Below are 26,266 nucleotides of genomic sequence, written 5' to 3' on the forward strand. Positions count from 1 at the left end.
ACAAACTATTGACACTCGTTTGAAGAAAAATTAAAAATTTTGGATTTTCCGACCGCTATGTTAAAGTTGATCAATATGAGTATTTTTTTATTGTTTTAAGTGCACTTTTAACAATATGACAAATATGGTCGTGCTCATACGAACATATTTTTTAAAATCGTTTTTTGTATTTTTCATTTCATTTCATTTATTGCCCAAAATCATAAAAAAAAAAAAAAAAACGTTTTTTGTATTGTCCCTTGCTTATATCACTCTTTGATACAAATTGTATTTCTTTATTTTCGCTCTTTTCTACGCTTTATTAATAAAACGTGCGAAATTTATATATTTAACTTAAGAAACTACTACGACAACTACGACACAATGCACAAAGTAACTTACAACTAATTACATGTAACAATTTTAAAAACTAAGTAGCGGAAGTTAAAAGATTCAAAACAACTACTCTGAAATAGAAAAGTAAAGAAAGACAGTATAATTATCTGTCTTTAGCCAAATATTTCTTACAATTTTTTTTTCAAAAACTGTTTTTACAACTTTTAGTTTTTGTATAACAGCATTTTTTAATACTGCTCCTTCATTGAGTGTGGCTAGTGAGTATTTGTTCACACTGCAAGTCAATTTCATACCAATTGATTGGGCCACTATCAAGGTAAAGCTTTTATTTTAATATTACAACAAAAAATTATTCAACTATGTGTATTAAATAAATATTACATGTACGTAAGTTTTGTTATTTTTACGAACGTATAGGTTATGAGTTTAAATTTATGAACCTTTTTTTTATTTTTCATTAACAAAAAATACTGGATTTTTAAAAAATCGTTGCTTGTTTTTTGTTTTGATCTCTGAAAGTAAAAATATTGTGTTTGAAGAAGTCAGACTTGTGTAGTGTAAGGATAAAGGAAATCAGAAGGTTTGATATGCTCCTTGAGTAGTGTTTTCGGCGCTTTATTTCTTTAATTTCACTGCGGTCATCTACTAAAATTCTAAAGGGTCATATTCGAGCCGCAATAGGGTACTCTCACCAATTTCGTTACTTTGGTGGTTTGCTAGTTTGTATATTATTACTTTTAGTTTGGTCGCACATATGGTTTTATAGTAATTTTTTATCATACCTGTATATAACTACAGTTTAGAACGAGAAAGCAAAAATTCACATTCTGGGCCAAAAAATTGAAAATAAGACTCTACTCCTCATATGTTTAATTTTGTCGGGCTTCTGGTATTTGCGAAATGGGTTATTTACTTTTTTCCTTCACTTTTTGATATATTAAAATTAAACTTCACGCCTGACTTTAACAAGCCGTTTGTGAAACAGCTAATTATAAGCTCAGCAAACTTTCTTGTTGGTTTATTGAAGTCACCTTGTACGTATTCGCCTTGGTCCGGCCGATTTCGCCCAATCGCCGCTAATAGTCACAAGTATTTGTTTAAGTCAATAAACAAATTATTTGCACCGAAAAAATAAAATAAACAATTATGTTTGTAGGTTGTTTGTAATATTTTTACGCCATGACGTTGGCACACCGTGCACTTTTCACCTGGTTCATCGTGCTGGTCTTCCTAATTTTATTATGCCTACGCTTGGATCCGCGAACGCACTGGAGTTGGTTTGTCACATTCATACCGCTTTGGGTATTCGACGGTATATTAATTATTTATGTAGTAATTAAAATTATACGCAAATGGCGAAATTTAAAACGTCTAAAGGAGCTGCTGATCTATTACCAATGGTATATTTGTGGTGTACTACTAAAGATAGCATCACAGTTAATGATCTGTTTGCGCTTGGAATACCCGCAGTGGGAGATCTCAATATTTGTCACTATGGTACCGATATGGATTCTTCTTTCAGCGTCCATTATATACGTATTTGGTAGATTGAACAAAATTGAGTCTTGGTGATGTGTGTACAAATATAACAATTTATAAGGCACTCATTTATGTTTTTCGTAGTTTATATTTAAGTAAAAATATGCACTATGGTGAATATAAACAATTCAATGAAATCTTAAAAACCATATTTGCTCTGGGTTGCCCGCCTGGTTTGACGATTTGCGGACCACATTGCTTGCAGTTCAGCTTCGTTGGCTTTCGCTTTATGAGCCAGGTAAGTTATTTGATGCTTTCGCCGAGTGCCAGCTACCGGTTCTTCATCAACCAGAACACCAGTCGGTTGATAAGCAGTGGAGGAAGCCAAAGCTGTACGCATCCATTCCTCTCTACTTGGGAGTACTTCGGCACTAGAAATGTCCACCACTTCAATGTTTTCCTCTTTTCTTCTTCGTTTTGCTTTACTTCCAGCCAGCGCTTGCAACGCCGTCTGGTCTAATACAACTTGTTGATTTTCTGCCAAGAGTCGTTCGTTCTGTATTTCGACATCAGTTGGTTCATGTTCAGCAACTTTGCTTAAGAACGGAGTAGCTGCATTAGCCATTTTAGCAGCGCGTTCCGCTACCATAGTATTGATTTCATTCATGCTAACCTCAGGCAGCTTATCCTCGGAATTAAGAGAAAAGAAATCATCGGCTTCATCACCACTTTCTTCACTATCGCTACAATCGACCAATGATGGTTTGGATTTACCCATTGTCTTGTTCGTTTTCTTAATTACTTTTTTCATACCATCAACGCCCTCTGTATTATGAGCAGGACGTTGGTTTTTCACTGTGTCTGGAATAAGACGACTAACTGTTGTAGGTTTCGGCCTCTCTGTAGCAATAGCTTTACTAAAGTTTTGCTCTGATTTTGCACGCGGCAACATTGCCAGCAAACCAGATTTTTTTTGCTCATCAAGTAGAGGCTTCTTTACTTTGGCTGCTATATCCTTATCTACGTCACTAAATTCTTTTAATGATGGTACAGTTATCTTAACAGGTCCTTTACTGGGCGGTACAAATAAAGGTTTCGTCGGCTTCACCTCTTCGACGGGTAAGATAGCTTTTTTATACAGAAATTCGTCGTCCTCTTCAATAACTACATTTAGTTCTACTTTGTGTTTAGGTAATGGTAGTTTGGAGAATTTAGGCCTCACTTCCAATTTTTCGTCTGGGGTTTTTAAATCAGTCGTATTTTTCGGTTTAGGTAGAGAAAGACTATGCGTTAGCAATTTAATAATCCCTGAATCTTTAATTGGATTAGGTATTTCCGTAAATTCTGTGGGCGCATAGTCGTCCTCATCGTCACTTATTGTGTCGTTGGTTATTTTAGAGCTGAGTGTAGTAGTCACCGGAGCAGCTTTCTCCTTGATTTTTGTACTTGAATCGAAATCTTCTTCATTGGTGTCGTCGGAGTCGTCATCACTACTGGCAGCATAGGAAACTAAAGACATTTTTTAGACAATACTAAGCAAATGTAAGTTGTTGAAAAATTTGTAAAGTTATAAAGATAAATAAGCCGTTTACAACGCTACAAATAGCCACAGCTGGTTCTTTTTCATTTAGGCAGGCTTGCATTTTATGAATACGTTTGCTAAATTTAGGTAAGGAAAATGTTGGTAAAATAAAATTAAGAAGGGTTTTCACCATACGTTCACTACTTTTCTGGAGTAAAAAATATGATTTAAAAACACAATGGCACATTGATCAAAAATGTTTAATATTTTAAAGGCTAAGTAATTGCTTGGGAAAAGTGAAAAATACTCATTTTAGAAAGAAACTAACGCAAGACTGAGTCTTTTCGAGGCCCTATGTTCCCGGGAGGAGAGAACAAGGAAAAAAAAAAAAAATGATAAAAATGTGTAGAACCAACATTGAAAATAAGGCAGCGAATCGTGTCAAAACTTTCGATGACGTAATTTAAGAATTTTGCTTTCCATCCGCGCAATCTTTTAATCTATCATTCTTGCCCATCTAATATTCTTTAATTTTTGCATTAGAAAAAAAGTTTTCCATAAAATTTAAGAACTTTGTACATTTGCGACGGCGAATACCGAAGCTGATGGGGATATTAAATTTCTTGAAATAAATACATATTTACTACATAAACATCTAACGCCTCCGCTGGCTGGTTGTACAAAAGAATGATAGAATACACGTTTACGTAGATAAAAGAGTGACTAATGCCGATTGCGTTGCTGGGTTACCCGGATTCGAAACCACGTGCATGAAATACCAAATGATAGAACAAGTTTTTTCTAATAGCGATCGCCTCACGGCAGGTAATGGCAAACCTCTGAGCGTATTTCTGCCAAGCAAAACTGCCCTTCAAAATTCATCTGCATAAAACTGTAGGTGCTTCCATAAATATGAGAAGGAGTCCGGCCAAACAGCCAACAAAGATTTTAAGCTCCAATTTTCTATATAAAGTCTACAAAACAAAGCTCCCTAGGGAGGTATAAAAACTTTGTTTAGGGTTCGTCAGAAGAAAGTTTATCCAGATCAAAAGCTAAAATACATACATACCGCAGTACTTTGAAGACTATTCGAAAGATAAACTATAAAACTTGTTTTCAGTCTTTTTAAAATTTCTCCACAGTTGTTGGAATTGGTCTGAGCGCGAATGGGCAATTAACTTCATTGTTGTTGTATCGGCTTATCAAACTATGCGGATTAGTCCACCAGTTGTTATTACCGATTATAGGCTTAAGAACGAGTTGTTTCGACGGAACCGCATCAAAGGAGAAGTGGTTTTTAATGAGTTGGTTGAGGCTGCGGTCTGGATGACCTGAGCCCTTTCTGAACGTGGGACGAGCTATGGTTACGCTAAGGCTAAGTTCTTACCGGAAAGGTATATTCAAAAACCAACTTAAAGACAAAGAGAGTATGCTTACTGGCATTTTCTCTGGTCATTGCATACCGCGCAACCATCTGCATATATATTGTATATAAATATATATATAGGTATATATATGTTTTGTTGCTTAGCCGAGCTTCTTCTCCTATTTGTGATGTGCCTCTTAATGTTGTTCTACAAATGGAAGAAAATCAGTTTTAAGCCGACTCTAAATGGAGGTTTGTCATTTCTCTTAATTTGCTGGTTCATGCACGGTTCATTCGAACCTACTCTCTTCCGGTGGTAGTCACGCCGTGACCCATTCGGTTACGGCGACCGCCATCTGCATAAATAAATAAATAATTGGCGCGTACACTTCTGTTAGGTGTTTGGCCGAGCTCCTCCTCCTATTTGTGGTGTGCGTCTTGATGTTGTTCCACAAATGGAGGGACCTACAGTTTCAAGCCGACTCCGAACGGCAGATATTTTTATGAGGAGCTTTTTCATGGCAGAAATACACTCGGAGGTTTGCCATTGCCTGCCGAGGGGCGACCGCTATTAGAAAAATGTTTTTATTAATTTTGCCTTCACCGAGATTCGAACTAACGACCTCTCGGTGAATTCCGAATGGTAATCACGCACCAACCCATTCGGCTACGGCGGCCGCCTGCATAGTCTGCATAGTCTCGGGTTATATTCAAACGGCTCCTGTGATTCTGCGATCGGTCTCCAAAAAAACTATTATACCTTCTTCTCGAATGCGACGTTACAGCGAGAAGAAGTAGTAAACATAAGTTTAGCCCAACCCAGCTTTATCCTACGTTTATTGGGGTACTGGGCTTGGATGGCGTATTGTGAAGAGTAGTAGGCACAAAAGACCTTAAGGTATCCATTTTTAATAATTCTTTCATTAAATTTTGTAGTTAGCTTTAAGTTTAGTTAGTTTAGTTAGCTTAGCTTGTGACCCTCGTTTCTTTAATTAATTTTTTTTTCATTATTCTTCTTAATTGGCGCGATAACCGCTTACGCGATTTTGGCCGGGTTTAAAAAAGCGCCCCAGTCGTTTCTTTCGCATACTAATTGGCACCAGTTGGACACACCAGTCAGCGAAGCCGCTGGATCTTTATTCGCTGTGCTATGTCTATGTCGTTGTAAAGCTCATACAGCTCATCTTTCCATCGCCTGCGATACTCGCTGTCGCCAACGCGCAAAGGTTCAAAAATCTTCCGCAGAATCTTTCTCTCAAACCCTCCAAGCGACGCTTCATGGGATATTGGTTTGTTTTTTCATTACCTTCACAATTTATTTGAATTTCCTTACTCATTTAAAAGCTTTCCTGTGTTCACTAATAAAAGTCGGTTACTCATTTTTGACATCGATTTTCAGGATGCTGAACTTCGAAAATCTATATGACTTCGTTAAATCAGAAAAAAAACAAAAACAAAACAAAAATTAAACCACCACCACTGCGACTATCAACATCGCTAGCATTACTATCCACAGCCCTTCATCAGTGCCAAAAATTCACTTTGTTTCGTTACCAGCAATTTGCCACTTTGACGAGCTACCGACCGACCGACCGTTTCAGTCATTTTCGAACATGAGCGCCGTTGGTTTCATTAAAAATAAACGCACCGGTCCGGTTGTTGTCTGAATAATCAGAAAAAATTAATGAAATATGTACTTAAAATACAAAATAAAAAGAACATATGAATTTTTTTGAACAAAATTTGTTCAACGATCAACACTAAAAATAGACCAAACGGCTGTATATTTATTACGTGTCTAAGGGATTTGCAGTGCGGCGTTTGTGTGGATAGCAACAACATTCATACATACTTATGTACATATAGGCATTAAGTGCTCATATCATTATACAAAAAATATATACTCGTATATATATGTATATGTATATGTATGTATATATACACAGAATAATAAATGCTATGACACTCGTATTAAATAGTGAAATTGTGCTAAACTTGAAATATTAAAGTGGCTAAACAAACACGTTGCTACAGAATCTATGTGAAGTTTCCTAAAAACAATTACAAAAACTAACTTCTCAAAATGCCTGCATCGAATACAATAGTTTTAAAAAGCCTTTCCATACTGCTTGGATTATTCTTCATTTTTGTCGGTTTACTTAAGTTGACACCAGCCATCAGCAAGGATCTATTTAAGGATTTGGTAAGCAATAATTAAAAAGGATTGCATTAACTAGTATTTGCACACATACATACATATGTACATTTGTGCCTACACATAGACATATAAGTATATATGCGCTTCGAGCCACCCCCTTTTCCTCAAGGAAAATCAATAATTCTGGATATATTCGCCTGTTAACATAAATATCTAAATCTGCATGTACATAAGTATATACATAAGTATATGTACGAAGCATATGCAGCATATGCATGTATGCATATTGGACTTATTAACTCCAAAAAAGGATATGTATGCATGTATGGGTGCACATTTCAGAAAATACTCATATACACGGCGACCCAATTTTTTCGTCGCTTAAAAGCTAATGTGCTACTTCTGTTGCAGCACACAGTGGCTGTCAAATAGTATATGTATGTATATATACTTATGTATATGCACATATACGCCACGGTTTTATGCGATAATAGAAACATTTTGCTGGTGAAAGCAATTATTAATCCTTTAAGGCGCAAAGAGCCGAAAATATTATATTAAAAATAGAAATATTTAATTTTTCCTTATGTACGGAAGCGACGAAATGTAATTTTGCCATGAAACGTTTTTTTGTTTTTAAACACCTTCGGTTCAGGTGAGACATTAATGAGATGAATTATAGTTGCTGTTGTTGTAGCAGCATAAACATTCCCCATAAATATATGTACGTGGAATGCTGTTGAAGTGACCGCTTTTGGCTGGATATAAATTATGTTACGACTAAATTCGTGTCGATTCGCCTGATGACACAAGCCCATAGGAAATGGGAGTTTCCCATGAGTTGCTTTGATAGCAAAAATTAATGCCAGCTTAAACTAAATTTTACTAAAATGTGCGAGGGTATATAAAGACCAGTTCAGATCGAATTTAAGACTTCCTTACTTGGTACGAAAGGTAATGTCTTTAATTTTTAACTCTGGACGTGCTTCGCTCTTTTTACCCTGTCTGCGGGCTCTAATGATCAACACCAGTTTTGAATTTGAATAAGAAACAAACAGCAGTTAAGAGGTAGTCAGAGGCAGGAAAAAATGAGGATTTTCAATAATTATTGCTTTATTTTACAAAAATAAAAGCATAGCATTAATACATCATATTAGACTTGGCGTTAGCAAATTTTCAAAACAAAAGAAAATGGATATATTGTAAAAGTTATCGCTGTTTGTGTGGAGCCCGTTTCTCCAGAAGATCATCACAAGTCCTTGGAAACTCATCTAAAATCAATCGGATAAGAGAAATTCGTTTATTAATAGATACTCTTGGGCCTGATCGAAGATTTTTTTTCAAAATTAACAATATAGCGGCCTCAGGAAATATTTTTCAGATTTTCGAGAAAAAAACCGTCAACTAATTGTTCAAAAGAAATAGAAATTTGTGAAAAAAATCCTTCGATCAGGCACGAGTTTTTTATAGTTTTCAAAAGCAGTATTAATTTTATTGAAATCTACCAAGCGGTTTTTAAGTACAGTGATCACCAGTTCAAAAAACATACTTTAGAGAAAAAGGCATTTAAAGTTTTTCTATCTGCTCCGGAGCGCCCGAGCGCCCTTTGTTAATTGTTGAATAACTCGAAAAGTATTTGCGGGTTCACTTCAAATTTTCACACACTATTTTTAAGATATTATAACTTAAAAAAATTTAAATAAATCCAATTTTTTGAAAATTCTGACTACCCCTAACCCCTTGAGAAGGAAAACACGTTTGATAATGTTGATTTTTTTTTAAAACAATAACAAGTGAGAATCCGGAAGGGCGCTTCCACAGCTGTTATGACCTCATCATTTGTTGAAAAACGCTTTCCAGGCATGCATTTTTTATTTCTGAAAACAGATGGAAGTCGCTAAAAGCCAAATCTGGTCCAACAATTCAAACTTTAAACAAGGGGTTTTAGGCATTGTCAAAATGCTCTTGCGACACGGTGCATTGTCCTGATGAAAACGAGTATTTCTTTTCTGCAGCTGGTCTAAAAGGCTACAATAATATGCAGACTTTATTGTTTTAGCAGTTTGCAAGTAATCCACAAACACAATTCCTTCCGCATGTCAAAAAACGAATGCTAACAGCTGCTTCGCCGGTTTCGGGACACGAACTCGATTCGGAGCCGAAGAACCAGGTTCACACCACTCTAGCCTCTTGTTTTGATTTAGTATCATGGTGATAGACCCTAGACTCATCCATAGTTATGAATCGATGCGCAAACCCACTTTATCCTTTCGAAAACGCTCTAAATGTTGATGAGAAAGTCGCATTCGAATGTGTTTTTGTACCATTGTTAGCAAATGCCATTGTGCACTCAGCTTTCTGAAACCCAATACTTTGGTAAAAATACTGCTTACACTACCTAACAGTCACTCGACGATTTCCAATGCGATTTCTTGTATTTTTTGTCCGATTTCTGGTGTAGTTGCGGTATGTGGACGTCCTTGACGTGGATCGTCTTCAAGGCTCGTACGACCACAATTAAATTTTTCTACGGTACTAAGTGATGGCGAGTCCTTATACATTTTCAGCATTCATTCATAAATTTCCTTTGCATTTAAACCTTCCAAAAATAAAAATTCAATCACTGCACGATACTGGATTTTTTCCATTGTAGAAAATACTGTGACACGTCGATACTAAATGGCTTGTAAATAAAGAATGAATTGATAGCTTGAAATTAAACTTCTTATACGTTCAGATGAAGAATGTAGAACAACAAAAAGAAAGCGACTTACACTACTGAGAATTTAATTGTGACTCTTGCCAAGATGGAGCCCTTTAAGTCATCAAAAGCCATTGCAGCTGAAATCAACAACTTAGTATCAGCGAGAACTGTAGGGCGTCGAATGTACAACATAAACCTACCAGGTAATAGCTCCTAAAGTTCCTCTTTTGAGACAAGCAAATTTAAGTAAGAGGCAAATCAGTCAAGGACAAGAGGCAAATCAGTCAAGGACAAAAAAAAAAAAAAAACAAAAAACACAGTGAAGCACTGTGGCGGCAACATAATTTGGGGAGGCTTCTCTTGGTAAGGAGTAGGAACTATTCACCACATAACCGATAAAATGGACAAATTTATCTACAAGGTCGTACTTCAAGAAGTGAGGAGAATATGCCCCTTCGGTGGCTTTTTATGCAAGACAATGACCCAAAACATTCCTCAATGCTAGTACGTGAATGGGGTTTACAAAATAATGCCAAACTTGTGGATTGGCCAAGCCAGCCACCCGATTTAAACCATATTGAAAATCTTTGGGGAGATTTCAAAAAGCGATTCGGGAAGGAAACAGTAAAAAATAAGAAGGTTTTATCGCAAAAAATCAAAGAACCATGGCATTAGACTCCCACAGAAACGTAGCGCAATAAATTCTATGTGAAATCGAATACAAAAAGTCATTGACAATCATGCAGGACGCAGTGTCTTTGATTAAACTTCGATAATTTAAATATCCCTTTTAATAAAATAAAAAGTTATTTTAGTATCGTATCTATTTCTATTGTGTACCTATTTTAGTGACCACATGAATATTTCCCGTTTGTTCCTATTGCCACTAGTTTAAGTTTTAAAAGATCGTTGAATTAATATTTATATTTGTTCCATTAATCTAAGAAATAAAACCCAAATATAATTGAATATCTGCTATTATTAATTTAAAAAACTTGCATTTTCCGTATTAACGTGTAGTGTACATATTTTAAATTTTATCAATTTCTAGCTGAGAATATATCTACATGTTTTATTATTTATTTATTTGGCAGAAGACACTTCAACACTTCTTAAAACATTTCAGTAATCCTTTTACTTGTATATTGAAAGTAATTTATGTTATTAAGCTCATGAAGTGCTCATCATTGTTGTACTATTAATTGTATGTAAACAAATTTTTATTGAAACACTTCGACGTAGCGGCATGAAGCTTCACAAACAAACAAACATTTCGCATTGAGAAATTTTCAGAAAATAGAAAACAAAAAAATATTGGGAGGGCAAATACGTGTGCGCGAAAGATAATTTGCAGTGAAGGTGAAAAACGAAATGTGTACTGCTGCCTTAGTTACATACATACGAGTATGCATGTACGTATGACACATTCATGCAAATATATACATACATACATTTATTTATAATTTTTTTCTATTCGCTTATACAGGTTTTTGTTTCCTAATGTGAATATAAATTTCATAAAATATATTTATTTATTTATATATTTTTTGTTTTTTGCTAATTATATATATATATACATGCATAATTGACGCATACATCCTTTCTGGGTGTTTGGCCGAGCTCCTCCTCCTATTTGCGGCGTGCGTCTTGATGTTGTTCCACAAATGGAGGGACCTACAGTTTCAAGCCGACTTCGAACGGCAGATATTTTTATGCCATGAGGGGCGACAGCTATTAGAAAAAACATTTTCGTCATTTACGTTCTCTCTGAAACTACGGCGACCACCATTTAAGTTAGAGTTATATGGTATATATCCCCTATAAATAATAATAATAATAATTTTTTTTTTTTTTTTTTTTTGTCCCCTTTATTTTATACATCTGTCCATTGACATCAAGTACATTGTTTAACAATTTGGCCAGGATTTACATACATCGCTTAATGACCAGTGCCAAAGCGATAAAAATTAAAATCAACGAAATAATACTATATACAATTAAATAATATTCAATACAAGTTTTACTCTACATAATTACAATTTTACAACAATTTAACAGCAATTTAACCCCTTTGCACATTTATTATTTTCTAGCATTCATTAAGTCGCTTGGTCGAGTTCTCTTTAAGCGTCTTTCAGTGTTTTTTTCCCTTTCCAGAAGTTTGTTGATTTCTGCATTATTGTGTTCCTGTATTTTTTCAAAGTGGCTTCTTGCTATTTTTTTGGTCTCTTCGTCTACTGTTGCTATATTAAAAGTCCTGTGGATGTCATCATTTTTCGTGTACCTGTCAGACATGGTCAAAATTCGAAGAATCTTCGATTGCTGTCGTTGAATTTTTACTAGGTGAGACTTTTTAGCCGTTCCCCACACCTGTAGTCCATATAGCCAAATTGGTTTAATCATGGCTTTGTACAATAATAGCTTGTTCTGTACAGTAAGTCTGGATTTTGTGCTGACTAACCAATGAAGTTGTCGAAGCTTTTCTTTTTATTTGTTTGACCTTTTGCTTTATGTGGTGATTCCAATTTAGTTTCGAGTCCAAATGTATTCCAAGGTATTTAGTAGTTGGTTTAATTGTAATTGCTTTGCCATTTATTTTTATTGGAACTGCAGTAAATTTTGTTTTGGTAGTAAATATAACCTGTACGGTTTTGTCTTCATTTATTTTTAGGCACCAATTATCGAACCATTCCTTAACTGCGTTTGTGTATCGCTGCAGTTTTTCAGTAGCGATAGTTAAGCTTTTATCCGATGCCAGTAGTATTATATCGTCTGCGAACGTAGCAATTGATGAATTAGTTTCGTCAGGAGGTGGTATGTCTGCGGTGAATAAAACATATAGTAGAGGTCCAAGAACGCTTCCTTGCGGAACTCCAGCAGTTATTTGATGAATATCTGAACATTGATTGTCATATTTAATATAGAAACTTCGGTTAGTTAGGTAGCTTTTTATGATAAGATAGTAGTCAAAAGGAATCATTATTTTTATTTTGTGGAGTAAGCCTTTGTGCCACACTTTGTCAAACGCTTTAGCTACGTCTAAGAATACTGCCGCACAATAACGATTGTTTTCAAAGTCTGGTTGGATTTTATTTGTAATTCTGTGGATCTGTTGGATAATCGAATGTTTTTAATAATAATAATTTGTCGAAAATATGTATGCTCACCCTATTTGAATAAGAATATTAGAAGTACAACTTTGCTTCCGCTGTTTTTCGATGTATGGCTTTTAATACTGTGCTAGTCGATAGACACACACTATGACGTCTCTAAACGTAACTATGTAATAGAATTCGGGCAGTTGCAATAACTGATTCAGCGCTGGGCATTTTACACTAACTCCAATCCAATCAACCAAAGACATTTTGTCTTTTAAAGATTCAGTTTTGACCAGAGCGCTTTGGAGTACCTGCAGTTATATCTCGTTTAGAGTAATGCTTATGTCTTCTAACACTCGCTGAAGGTCCAACTCAGAGCCTATCCTTGCACACCCATCCGCAATTTATTTTCCCTCCACGTTGAGGCCAGTGCCTTGATCGTTGCTTGACTACCAACAAAAATGGTAAGTTTAAGTTTTAGCAATTTAAGGATAATTGTTCCCGATTCAGATTTGGCCGTTATCTCTTTAGCATATATATTAATGGGTGCAATATGTAGGATCACTTCCAGCGCCGCCCGAGGCGTTGGTCGGAGCGCACCTGTCATTCCTATACAAGCTAATCGTTGGGTTTTTATGAGATTTTTTAAGTCAGTGTTTGCACCGCCTCCCCCTACACCAAAGCAAAATGGGTCTGATGATCTTATTGTACTCACAGTGGTTGATATACGGCTTTAGGCCCCATTTTTTCCAAATGCCCTCTTCTTCATCTTTATCTCGGTATTCCTTTTCCAAGTAAGCTTTGAGTTTAGAATTATGCCAATGCACTTGCCTTCTTTCGATAGGGTTAGTGTTACTCCATCTATAGTAGTAACTGAAACCACGGCATCTTATATCTTCTAGTGAACAGAACTAGTTTGGTCTTGACTGGATTAACCCACTTGGAGAGTTCCTTCAACGCTCATTGCTTGAGCAAGCTGATAGTCGAGAGAAACTTCCCGGCCATCAGCATGACTGCGAGTTGACGAATACCTCTAGGTCTTTAATTTGGTCCATAGTTCTCAGTTTAGATCCCGAATTATTATCTATACCTACCATATAATAATATAGTATGGCATTTACTTTTCTTAAAAAAAACTACTTGAAAGTATTTGTCCGTATTCACATATATGTCAAGAATTTTTTTCGCACCAAAAATAAGTTCTGTCTAGGTCAGATCGTAATGGAACTCAATCTTCAATATGCAATATGGCCAGAGAAATTATAAGATTATCAGAGTAGAGGAGAAATTTCGAAAAGTGAAAACATAAATGTATGTACTTATATTAATTTGGGAGAAAATAAATCCATTATTTTCTCGGTAGATGGCTGCAATGATCGATATCGATCAAACAATTTAAAGTTTATGCTCGTTGTCAAGGTGACATTTCACACAAAAAAAAAAAACTTTGGTGTTTTTTGTTTATTCCATTCAGTTCTGAGTTGTAGGGTGTTAACAATGGAAGTGAACAAAGATAAAATTCGTCCACTTTTACAGTTTTTCTTTGATAAAGGCAAAAATGCAAGCCAAGCCGCTGAAAATTTGAATGGTTTTTATGGTGCCGGTACTGTAGCAGCTAATTACGTGCAATTTTGGTTTCTTCGCTTACGTTCAGGCATTTAATAATATTAATAAACTAATATTGATAATAAAAACTATAAAGAGCCGAACTGGGCCTTGAATATTGCCTTTAGGAACACTTCACGATGCCTGGAAAGGTCGGGAAGTTGTGATTTCTAGTGCAACTTTTCTATCTACTTAACTGCAACTTTCTTGCCAGTTAAATTATCTTATGCCCATTGACTGCAAGTGCCGAATGCTCCAAGAACAGCATGAGCCATAATTTTCGACACACACGGAGTGTTTCCAACAGTTGTTCCGTCTGTTTTAAAAATATACAGGTCGCAAGTATTTACTTTCTTACGTGGCGTTTACTGAGCCAACAATGGATCATATTGGTGTGTTGTAAAGCAATAATCGACGAGTTGCGTTCATCGAGGGTTGCGTTGAGCGAGGTCATACTGTAGTTTACAGTAAGCTTGGCATTCTACGGATACAGCCACCAAACCACAAAACTACTTTAGTGAATTTGCGTTTCTTAATAAATTTATTGTTACGAAATAATGTGCCGTTTTTAGTGAAATAAGGTGTTGTATGTGGTATACGTTTCGCTACATTATTAACTTTTCAGTATATTATAAACCGAGTGTAACCATCACAGGTACAGGACAGGTACCGAAAGCAATTAATGTGTTTGAAGTGAGCACTGAAGAAAGAACGACTACAGAATCACCACAAAGTTACCTTTTGCATGAATCGGCGTCATGGTGCTAAGGGGACAATGGGAGGTGCCTCACCTGCTGTACGCTCCAAACGTTGCTCTTTTTGACAATCATTTGTTTCATTGCCTAATAAATACTAAAACTAGTAAAAACTAGCAAACTAACCAAGCGCCAAATTTTAGAGAAAAACGAAATAAATTCCACAAACTTTTCATTCCAACTCCACGATTTAATTAGAATTACACTTTTTTATAACACCACCTAAAATCTTGTGGCAAAAATGACGTAATGAAAGTTGTACACCTACTAATAAAACACTGTATGTTTGGTCACTCACATACACATACACACATTTAAGTACATTTGCATGTATGGTTCTAATGGTTCTAAAAACTATATGGAAGCAAAAAAGATCAACATTTTCTGATTTTGGCAGCTGCCTTAGCCACGGACGCACAGGTTTTGTGACGCTTTTTCATTCCGCATTTAAGTGAAATACTTGGTTGTTCAATAAGTTTTGCGGTTCGATGAAAAAAAACACAAATTTATGGTTTGAAATATACTTTACACGAGATACATACTATACATAGTATAGTAATTGGCGCGTACACCCTTTTTGGGTGGTTGGCCGAGCTCCTCCTCCTATTTGTGGCGTGCATCTTGTTCCGCAAATGGAGGGACCTACAGTTTCAAGCCGAATCCGAACGACAGATATTTTTTTTGAGGAGCTTTTTCATGGCAGAAATACACTCGGAAGTTTGCCATTGCCTGCCGAGGGGCGACCGCTATTAAAAAACACTTTTTCTTCATTTTGGTGTTTCACCGAGATTTTAACCTACGTTCTCTCTGAATTCCGAATGGTATCAACCCATTCGGCTACGGCGGCCACCAGTATAGTCTCACAAAATATCAATACAGTTTTTTCAACGAGATGTCAATTTATTAATTCGATGCCTGAAGTGAGAATCTGGAAGAGCTGCAAAAACGCATTTGATGAAAAACGCAAGGTCTGGAAACAGATAGAAGTTACTAGGTAGTAAATCTGGTGAATACGATATTTGTTCCAACCATTCGAGTTTTAATTCATGGATTTTAGCCATTGTCAAAAAATGCTTTGTGACACGGTGTCCTGATGAAAAATATATTTTTTCTTTTGCAAACTGGATCGTGTCGCACAAATTTTTTGCTGCAGCTGGTCTAAAGGTTACAATAATATTCCGATTCCCGGACACGAATTGGTTTTGGAGCCGAAGAGCCAGGTTCACACCACTCTTTAGCCTCACGTTAGGATTGAGGATAATGGTGATAGACCAAAATCTTATCCATAGTGATGAATTGAGGCACAAAATCCACTTTATCCTTTCGAAGATGCTCTAAATGTTGCTGAGAAAGTCGCATTCTTAGCGAATGCGGCACCCATTGTGGACAGAGCTTGCTGAAACCCAATACTTCAGTAAAAAATTGTTTACACTGCCCAACGAGATGCCTAGGGGTTCTGCTCAATCTCTTTCAGTCACTCAATGATTTTCCAATACGATATCCTGTATTTTTTGTACGATTTCTGGGGTTCTTGCTGTTTTTGGACATCCTTGGCTTGGATCGGTTTCAAGGCTTGTATGACCACGTTTAAATTTTTTTACTGTACTAATTGATGGCGAGTCCTTATACACTTTCTGCATTCATTCATAAATTTCCTTTGCTTTTAAGCCTTCCAAAAATAAAAATTCAATCAGTGCACGACACTCGATTTTACCATTGTAGAAAATACTGTGACACGTCGCTACTAAATGGCTTGTAAACAAAGAATGAATTGACAGATTGAAAGGAAGAATTACATACTTGCATATGAAGAGGGTAAGAATATGACAAACAGATTTAGGCCAGTAGCAAAGCTCTCTCCTATCGAGCCACAAAACTTATTGAACAACCTAGTATATACATATATGTATATACATAAATATGAAATGAAGTGCATATACATACATATGTACATATATAGGTATATGTATGAATATCGGAAAATTTTGTCATTAAACAGTAGAAAAAATGTGATTTTTTCTTAAAACATTTCATAGTATGTGTCTACGCGTAATTCGTATTAAAAGTGTTTTGTGTTTTCACATTGAGATCTAAAAGTTTTTGATTCTTAAGTGTGATAAATTTTCATTTTTTCATTTTTTCAATTTGCTTTTCACTTTTGCATGTTATTTAAAAATTGCCGCGTTATTGCAAAAGCGGGGTCATTGGCGAGACTTTGTCTTCCCTGCTTCGCAAGATACCACACGTCCATATATTATAATTAAAAAAATCTTCCGAAAATTCTGTAACAAACAAAAGCATTTATTGACAAGAAAACAGACTCTCAAATTGATCTTAAAATATGTGAAAAATGATAGATATTCGTATAATTACTCATACATACATACATACATACGTACATATGCACTAGCATACATGCATAAATATATGTACATATCTAAGTGTTTACATTTTATTTTCACATTCCAAATATATTTACATATACATATACATATGTATGTACATAAAGCACATGTATTTATTTATAATATCAAAAATGCAATCATTTGTAAAATTGTTTGTGTGTCTTTAATAGAAATAGAATTTTGTTTTGAACTTGAATTTTGGTGGTCTTTCGCAATGCCATCAGTTCTCTCGAAGCAAACATTAATAAATTTTAGTATGAAATAAATATACGAGTACATACATATACTCGTGGTCATCAAAACACATCCATAAGTACAATCATACATACCTAAACATATGTTCAGATATACCCTGCAGCAACTGAAACTAGTTTAGATCTAGTGCGAAACTATCCACCCAAGAGGTGATATTGGTTATCACTCTATCCCTGCGAAATGCTTTCTATTTTCATGCCATGATGTCCTGCGAAGTTGCCTTCACTTTCAGCAGAACTTTGAAAGGCGTTTTGAACTGATTTGACGTTTTTTGACGTTTCATTGAACCGATTTTACTTTCAATATAAAATATACGAAAGTGGAAATAGATAGGCCATACAATCCGTAAAACTGCGCCTGAGATCAGCTGAATACCTCTAGACTGGAACTCGAAGGTTCTCGTCGAAGAGGACGGCCGAAAGAAACCTGAAGACGAAGCCTGTATGACGAATTCGCGACATCTGACGATTCGCTCATTTGGCCGCAGATAAAGTTAAAAGTTGCAAATCGATCCCATGGAATTTATTTGAATCGACACTTTGCGCCTCTAATAAGCGTGATAGCAAATAATATTGGTAGGAGAATAAGTTTCCGTCCTTTTTTAGCCAAAGTTACGAATTATTTAAAAAATTAATGTAGTATGGGCTATCGGGCGAATGCATACAGTATGGGGGAGTTCGCAAATATCCAGGCGCACTAACCTACGAATATTCGGCTCATGCATGAAGTCTGTATTGTTGTACGGAAGCGAAACATCGCTGGTTTCTAACACCATCACACAGAGGCTACAATACTTCATCAACAAACGCCTCCGCATCATCCGCAGAATATTCTGGCCACACACCATCAGTATCGATGCCCTGTGGAGATTAACGAACGAGGAACCCATCCTTAGGCAAATCCAACGCAGAAAGTGGCGATGTGTAACCTATTGAGTAAATCACCAGATAGCATCACGAGAATGGCACTGGACTGGAACCCGCAAGGGAGCAGAGGTCTCGGTCGACCAAAAAACACTTGGAGAAGGTCGATGCTGCGCAAACTAGCAGATGCCGACATCTCACAGGTCGGTGCAAAAACAACAGTCCTGAACCGTACAGGATGGAAGAGTCTTGTCGAGGCCCTATGCTCCCGAGAGGAAAAAAAATCGGCCATTGGAAGCTGCAACTTTACTCCATCTTTCGATAGCTCTCGTAAAAGTGAACCGCTCTCCAATAACGGCTGCCTACATTTATCGGAACAGATGGTAATGCGGAGGTGCAATGCCTGGGGAATACGGCGGATGGGGCAAGATTTCCCAATTCAGTACCTCTAAATATTTCTGGACCGATTTAGCAACGTGTGGTCTGCCGTTTTCATGCAGAAAAATCAGTTTGTCATGTCTACCGTCCCGTTCCGGCCGCTTTTCCTTGAGAGCTCGGTTCAAACGCATTAGCTGCAGTCGGTAACGATCGCCAGTGATCGTTTGTGTTAGTTTAAGGGTCCAAAATAGATGACACCCTTCTGATTCCACCATATGCACATGAACCACCAGATGATAACCTTTGAAGCATGAATATTTTTTTTCGCTGTGGGATCCATTTTTCATCGGCAGTGTCAATACCATGCAGAAAATCTTTTCTTTTCTGCCGTTCAAGAAGCATCTCACACGTCACCAAACATCTCTCGATATCCCTCTTCTTCAATTGAAGTGGGATCCAGTTACCTGCTGTCTGGACCATTCCCATCGCGTGTAAACGGTTACCAACGGTTGATCTGTCAACATCCAACTCTCTTGACATGCCATCGACATGCGTCATCATCCAATAATTGTTGTAGTGGAGTATCTTCGAATTTTTTAGGTGCCCCTGCGCTCGTTCGATCTTTATCACTTACGTCGGAATTTCCTTTTCGGAAGCGTCGAAACCACTCTTTAGTATTTGTATTTGATGGAGCGTGATTATCGTAGACCTTGATCAATATACTTACGACACGTTTCAGCTGCACTTTTCTTTAAAAGGTAATAATGGAGTATGACTTCCCGCAAATGATGTTTTTTTCGGGACGAACGTAGACATTTTTGACATCAGATAAAAAAGGATCTTTACGCTTCAAACGAAGCCTTGAGACCTCACATATACACCTTCAAATCATCATTATACATATTATATTGGGTATATTCAGAAACGCATTATAAATGCGCAGTAATTGCAGCGCTAGCAACACTGCCAATGTGACAAGTGATGCAATTGATAGATTTGTTGACGCTTTGCAAAAAGATTTGTTGCATTTATGAACGCGTTTTACACTAAAATGGAAGTATTATTGAGTTTAGTTGTTGACGATATATTTGAAGTAAAAAGTGATAGTTTTTTGCTAAATTTAAGAAAAAAAGACGTGTAAAGCTAAAAAGAAGATCACATATAGTAAGATGTTCATTAAAACGAAAAATTCTCAAAAATAAATCTTTTTTTCCTAGTCGCTAATTAATTTATTGTGATTGTAATTCATTACTTTTCTAATTTTCAAAAAAAAACAAAAAAAAAAAACAAAATCTTTTTTTGAAACAATTAGAAAATTTTCGCTGCGCGATTTGCCCGTCTATTTTCAAATCTTTATTCACTTTTTTTATTTCTTCCGCCACCTTATTCCACAAAACACTCTTTTTTCTCCTCCCTGAAGCAAATTCACTTTCCATGCTCAGTCGGACTCTGAGAAGCAACTTTACTTCCGATGTACTTAGATAATCGCTAAAATCAAGAAAAATGTAAAAAAATTTGGTTTTAATAACGTATATTTAATATATCTTTGCATTAAAAGCTAAAAAAATTAGTTTTATACTAACTTTTCATCAGACATCATATTAGCGTAATCAGCGGCAGTATTAAAATTTTTCCTGCAAATAATGCGTGACGTTTGATACAAAAATGGCGTTTTGGAACGCGATGCATTTGCAGTACTGCCATATTTGCATTTCTGAACGCATTGCCAACACTGCAAAAGTACGTTGCGCATTATAATGCGTTTCTGAATATACCCATTACTAGATCGAACACAAAAATAGTATCAGCAGCGACACCTCTTTTGCGAGGGCGGAAACTTATTCCCATACCCAATAATAATAACAATACAATATACATACAGGCCTATGCAGTCTGGGACAACGGGCGCTTAAATACTCATAACTTTGTAAGTTTTGCTCCGTCGACTTGAAACTTTGACAAAATATTCTTAAATTATATTGTAAATTATTTACGCAAATTAACGCAAATAAAAATAAATGTAATATCTATCTCCTTCAATTCAGGCCTTATTAATACCACATAATCTCTAATATTTTATAAATAAATTATAAAAATGCATATGCCCTGTAAAAAACATTCCATCAACTGGATGCGTAAAAGGGGGAAGTAGACAGTTTTACAGCTGCTTATGGCGGCAAACTGTTTTAATCAGCCACTATCCGTAGAATTTGTTGAAAATCAATGATTTTCTTTTATCTTTCTAGCGAACGGAATACGTGAAATATGCAAAAGTTTTTCCTCTGGCCACAATATTTGGTCTCAAAGTACCCTCTAAGTGGTATCGACGAACTGTTGGCATACTGGAGATAACCTGCGGACTAGCTATGGCACTCATTCCATATCGTAAGTTTTTGAAAAAAAAAATTGTACAAAACCAAAAAAAAAATAAAAATAATTATTATTCTACTAAAGATAAAGTAAAAAATGCTGCCAATATTACACTGCTGCTGTTGATGATTTTGGGTGTCTATCAACACTGGATGGTTAATGATCCGTTTGAGCGATCTGGACCTGCGCTTGTATTCACATTTATGCTGGGTGGACGTTTGGTGGTGTGGTATCAGGTATGAATATTGCATGTATGATACATATATATATATTGATCAGGTAAAAAGTTCTGAGCCTAGTTTTGCTTTATTTCAACCTTTAAATTTACATAGTTAGGATTACCCGATATGGAACAAGTGCGCACCGTTTTGTTTGTTAACTTTTGTCCAGTTAGAAGGAAGTTTAATATTTCCGTAATTGAGGATGTCTGGTCCCTATTGCTGAAAAATTGCGTAAGCACATTTTGAGGAGATCTCCCTTGAGGTCCATTTTATACCACCAAGAAGGCAGTACAAAGGCTTGAAAAGATGATAATCGCTTGGTATGGGCCTAGATTAAACGGAGAATGCCATAAAATGGCGTCTGTGGTGCTTCAATCTGATCAGTTTGTTCCAGTAGAACCCGTAATGAGAGTGCGGCCTGACGGCAGTAGCTCATAGTTGATGACTATTTTCCAATTTCAGCAAACACACAGCAAAATCTTCCTGCCCATCATCGAACTTCTTTGGTTGTTGTTTTCTGACGCACACTGAGAAAAAACATAGGTAAAAAGAACAAGGTTAACCTATTTGAAAAATTGTATAAGGGGACCAAACAACTTGTCCAATCTATATTATTAAAATACTTATACTTGAACTTCGAGAGCTTCATATGTATGTGTGTGTATCAACAAGGTTTCTGTACAGTTTGCACTCGCTTAGCAGAAACCAAGTTTAGTTAATCTATCAAAGTTCTCTTACGCTGTATGTGTCAACACCTAACATAGTGTAATTCAACGAAGTGTTTACAAAACTAATCACTCCTGTATTAATGTGAATTGTGTTAATACCAAGAAAGTTTTTAATTTAGCAAAGTTTTCGATGTTAGCTTAGACGGATGTTTAGTTTAAGAAAATATTTGTACGATTTCAAATCAAGTAAAAGTACATTCACATATGCAGCCATTAGCAATAAATCCACAAAAATTAATCTATCCGTTCACATATGGCAGATTACCTGCAAAATTGACAATCAGGTGTCAAGTCTGTTTTGAGAGGTTTTTCTTAATAGAAATTGGTTTGGAGGAATTTTTTAGTGTTTTTGATTTGTTTAATTATTAGAAGAAGACCTCCTCTGCGTTGGAAAGATCAGGTGGAGAAGGACTTGGCTTTGCTTGGTGTGTCCAACTGGCACCGGTTAGCACGGGAAAAAAAAGACTGGCGCGCTTTGTTAAACTCAGCCAAAATATCGCAAGCGGTTATTGCGCCAATTAAGAAGAAGAAGAATTATTAACGATATGACGAAAAGGCAAAGGAAATCAATAATTAATTTAATTCCGCAATTTGTTGCTAGTAATAGACAGTTGGAGAGGTTGCAAAAAATTATGGCAGCAACGCGCATCCGAAATTCGATATTACATTTGGTAATAATTAATAACACGCTAAAGCGCTAAGGACATATGTACGTAACACATTTTTTTTTAGAATCATGACTAAAAACATCTTTTCTTTACCGGGATCCATTTTATTTAGTTTTTACTTTTACGTTTCTCCTCACATTTGTAATAAAAACTATCGATAACACAGAAAACACAGGGTTGTACGGGGAAAAGTATATATGTAATCCAAGATTATTTTACAATTTCTCTTTTCGGGAAAGGAAGTTTGTGTGGGTAATGCTGCTTTTTAATTAGGGATTGGGAGTTAAGTTCGAAAAAGTAGATAATCTAGTTATATGTGAGGTTGGCGAATACAGCTTTCGTTATCCTTTATTGAATTATAATATATATAGGTACTTATTGAAACTTATTATGAAAATTGTCGATCTTAAAGAACGCAAATCTCGTAATTTTTTGGTGGCCGACAATTCACGGGTTGGTGAAAAAATGCCAAGAAACTGGTTATGTCGAGGATAGACAAAGGATTGACAGACCAAAAACTGGACGTTCTGTTGAGAACATTTCTGCTGTAGCGCAAATTGTTGCTGAACAAGCTTCAACATCAAAATCTTGACGCTCTCAATTACGTTGGCCTGAATTGACTGTTTGGTGGCTTTTACCTGTAGACGTGCTCATGGTGACATTTAAATTATGCCGTTTTTCAAATATAATTGTTCAGAGCCTACTTTGAATAAAAATAGTGAAACCTGAAGGAATCTAAATTTTTACAAGCTTTATTTTAGAACAATATCTAGGTGCGTCTTTTGAAATACCCCTTACGATACACACCTGTTATTGGAAAAGCCTTTATATAGATACTTTGAATTGAATATCTCATTAATGCTTATTTGGATTTTAGACTTGGGTTTTGGAAAGCATATGATTGATAAAATTTGCCATTTCATTTTTTTTTAAGACGAAAATAATATTCTGCAGAAGAACGAAATTTTGTTTCAAAGTTTGCCAGAACCGGATTGGTCAAATAGTTTCTAAGCTATGGCGATCACGCTTCGATGTTAGATATAAAACAGACGGTAAGTTATATAGCGTGAAATGATGAAGAAACCATAAGAAAAACACTGACAAAGATTTAGGTTACGATAAGCTTCTTTATATAAGGCGCAATTTGATCCAAATTCATATGTACATAAGATGGTTGTAAAATAGTCTCTGGCTATATACCTTATATGGTGTACATGATTTTATCGACATTTTCGACGATTGACCTACCACAGCGTGTTTCATCTTCGATATTCATTTACCAGAGCGGAATCGGGGCAGCCACCGCTTTGCTGTTGAAGTTAATACTGTATTGGGTCTATTATTATTTCCATACTCCATACACAAGTTTTCCAAACATTCTATTTCTAGATATAAATCTCAGTTCATTAAACGATTTTCCAATTTCATTGCGGATAATCCTTTGCCAAGTCATCAATGGTCTGCCTCTTCTTCTCGATTCTTGCGGGTTCCAAATCAAGGAGGCATGCGGTATTTCCTCATAAGGCTTTCGTATAGTATGCGCTGCCCATCCATATTTTCTTTTCTTTATTTTACTCTTGATGCTATTTTAGTGTGTAATACTCCAGAGCTTCTCGTTTGTTATAACTATTGGCCACCATATCTTAAGTGTATTACGCATACACCTGTTTATAAACGCTTGCATCTTTGCGTTCGTTGTCGAAGTTACCAACCAAGTTTCGGACACGTACGGCAGCACGGACTTAACGCAAGCGTTAAAAATTTTAACCTTTGTGCAAGTTATGATGTTGTTGGAGTGCCATAAATTTCGAAGCCTAGCGAATGCGTAACGTGCCTTAGTTATTCGGTTGAAAATGTCACTTTTTGCACCAACGTCTATGGAGATCATACTTACCAAATACCAAAAACTGTCAACGTCTGTAATGATTTCATCACCAATTGTAAACAACGCAGCGTTGATAGCTTTGATGCGCATAGATTCCGTCTTTTTAATATTAATTTTGAGTCCTGCTTTTGCGGACTCCTGCTGAAACAATTTTAATTTCATCTGCATGTGTTGATGCGAATGCTAGAGTAAAACAGCGACATCTGCATATTCCCGATCTTCGAGACTGGTGTTCATTTTCCAGGTAATTCCACGGTTTACCGAGTCTAATATTTGCAAAATTCAGTCCGCTACAACGATAAAAAACAAAGGGGACAAGACACACCTTGTGGCACTCCAGTAGTGTAGTTGAAAGCTTCACTGAGCTTTCCATTGCGAAGAACTCTACAATGCGCACCATTGTAACTATTTCTAATAAGATTTATGATTTTCCTCGGTATACCCAACCTGTTTAAGGCTTCCCATATGTATTCTATTTTGACAGAGTCAAATACCTTTTCGTAATCAACGAATGCCATATATAGGGTGTTATTACATATATTCAATACATTGCTCAATTAGCTTGTGTTAATGATTTCAATGCAGGAACGGTTTTGCGGGAATCTGGCTTGTTGTTTATATTAATATCGTTGATATTGTATGTCCTTTCAAAGTGGTCGCGCCACATTTTCAGTTGTTCTGCTTCTTCTCGGTCTATAAACGGCGGAAAACATTCAGAACTTTTTACTTTACCTTTATTTTCACGTGACCAATTAATATAAAAAGTAATTTAACACTGTATTTAATTACAGACAAGTCGAAAGGACGCTGAATTAGCTGCTACCGCACAACCGCAAACAAATGGAGTGAAGCAGGATTGAGTCAAAAACCAATAAAATATAACGAAAATCAATAAAGAAATCCACAATCAATCAATTTTAATCATGTGTGTGAGAATAATTACGATAAAAAGAATTTTCTTGCGTATTACTACATAAGATTACGACGCAGTCTAGCATTTGCATAAATGCAATCAGCACAATTTCATACCTAGAGGGGTGTATATATGTGAATACATATGTATGTATGTACATACGAGTATGCACATATTTCGTCGTTCATATCATTAAAGCCATAAAGTAATCTCTCTCCAAATTGAAACTCAGCGCTCAAGCAGCAAAACAATATTTATCTTCGGTGCCAAATTATAATTTGCTTTTGTTTAATTTTAACAAAAACAACTGTAAATCCAAAATAATCGGTTTTCCTTAAATAGTGCTCAATGCAAATCCTGTAAAGAAATAATTAACATTATACCCCCGGATAATTATGAAAAGATTTTAATCGCTCGTTTCTAACGAGTACGACATAAAAATGAAACCCCTTAAATGTAAATTAGTTTTTGGATTTTTATATATGTACCACCAGAAAAATATTGGTTTCTTTTTTTAATACAATTCGCACGCAATTTTAATAAAACATTCAAATTAA

At 35.9% G+C, this 26,266-nt stretch overlaps 3 protein-coding genes across 4 annotated transcripts; 2 read left to right on the top strand and 1 right to left on the bottom strand.

Moving 5' to 3' along the window:
* The first annotated feature begins 1,381 nt into the window (after window positions 1-1,381).
* Window positions 1,382-1,947, top strand: LOC128862360 (transmembrane protein 60). The gene has a single exon (XM_054100934.1). It carries the CDS (start codon window positions 1,516-1,518, stop codon window positions 1,906-1,908), a length of 393 nt encoding a protein of 130 aa, XP_053956909.1. The 5' UTR covers window positions 1,382-1,515; the 3' UTR covers window positions 1,909-1,947.
* On the bottom strand, window positions 1,944-3,478 carry LOC128862354 (uncharacterized). The gene has a single exon (XM_054100926.1). The coding sequence runs from the start codon at window positions 3,332-3,334 to the stop codon at window positions 2,015-2,017; it is 1,320 nt and encodes a 439-aa protein (XP_053956901.1). The 5' UTR covers window positions 3,335-3,478; the 3' UTR covers window positions 1,944-2,014.
* Window positions 3,479-6,247: 2,769 nt separating this feature from the next.
* LOC128862358 (novel acetylcholine receptor chaperone) lies at window positions 6,248-26,266 on the top strand. Of its 2 annotated transcripts, XM_054100933.1 has the most exons (5): window positions 6,248-6,559; window positions 6,683-6,906; window positions 21,171-21,309; window positions 21,379-21,530; window positions 25,588-26,266. In XM_054100933.1, the coding sequence occupies exons 2-5, from the start codon at window positions 6,787-6,789 to the stop codon at window positions 25,654-25,656; spliced, it is 480 nt and encodes a 159-aa protein (XP_053956908.1). In that variant the 5' UTR covers window positions 6,248-6,559; window positions 6,683-6,786; the 3' UTR covers window positions 25,657-26,266. The 2 variants fall into 2 exon arrangements, with proteins under 2 accessions (XP_053956908.1, XP_053956907.1); XM_054100932.1 differs by having other exon boundaries at window positions 6,248-6,906.

Source organism: Anastrepha ludens, chromosome 4 (genome assembly GCF_028408465.1).
Source record: "Anastrepha ludens isolate Willacy chromosome 4, idAnaLude1.1, whole genome shotgun sequence".
Classification (NCBI taxonomy): domain Eukaryota; kingdom Metazoa; phylum Arthropoda; class Insecta; order Diptera; family Tephritidae; genus Anastrepha; species Anastrepha ludens.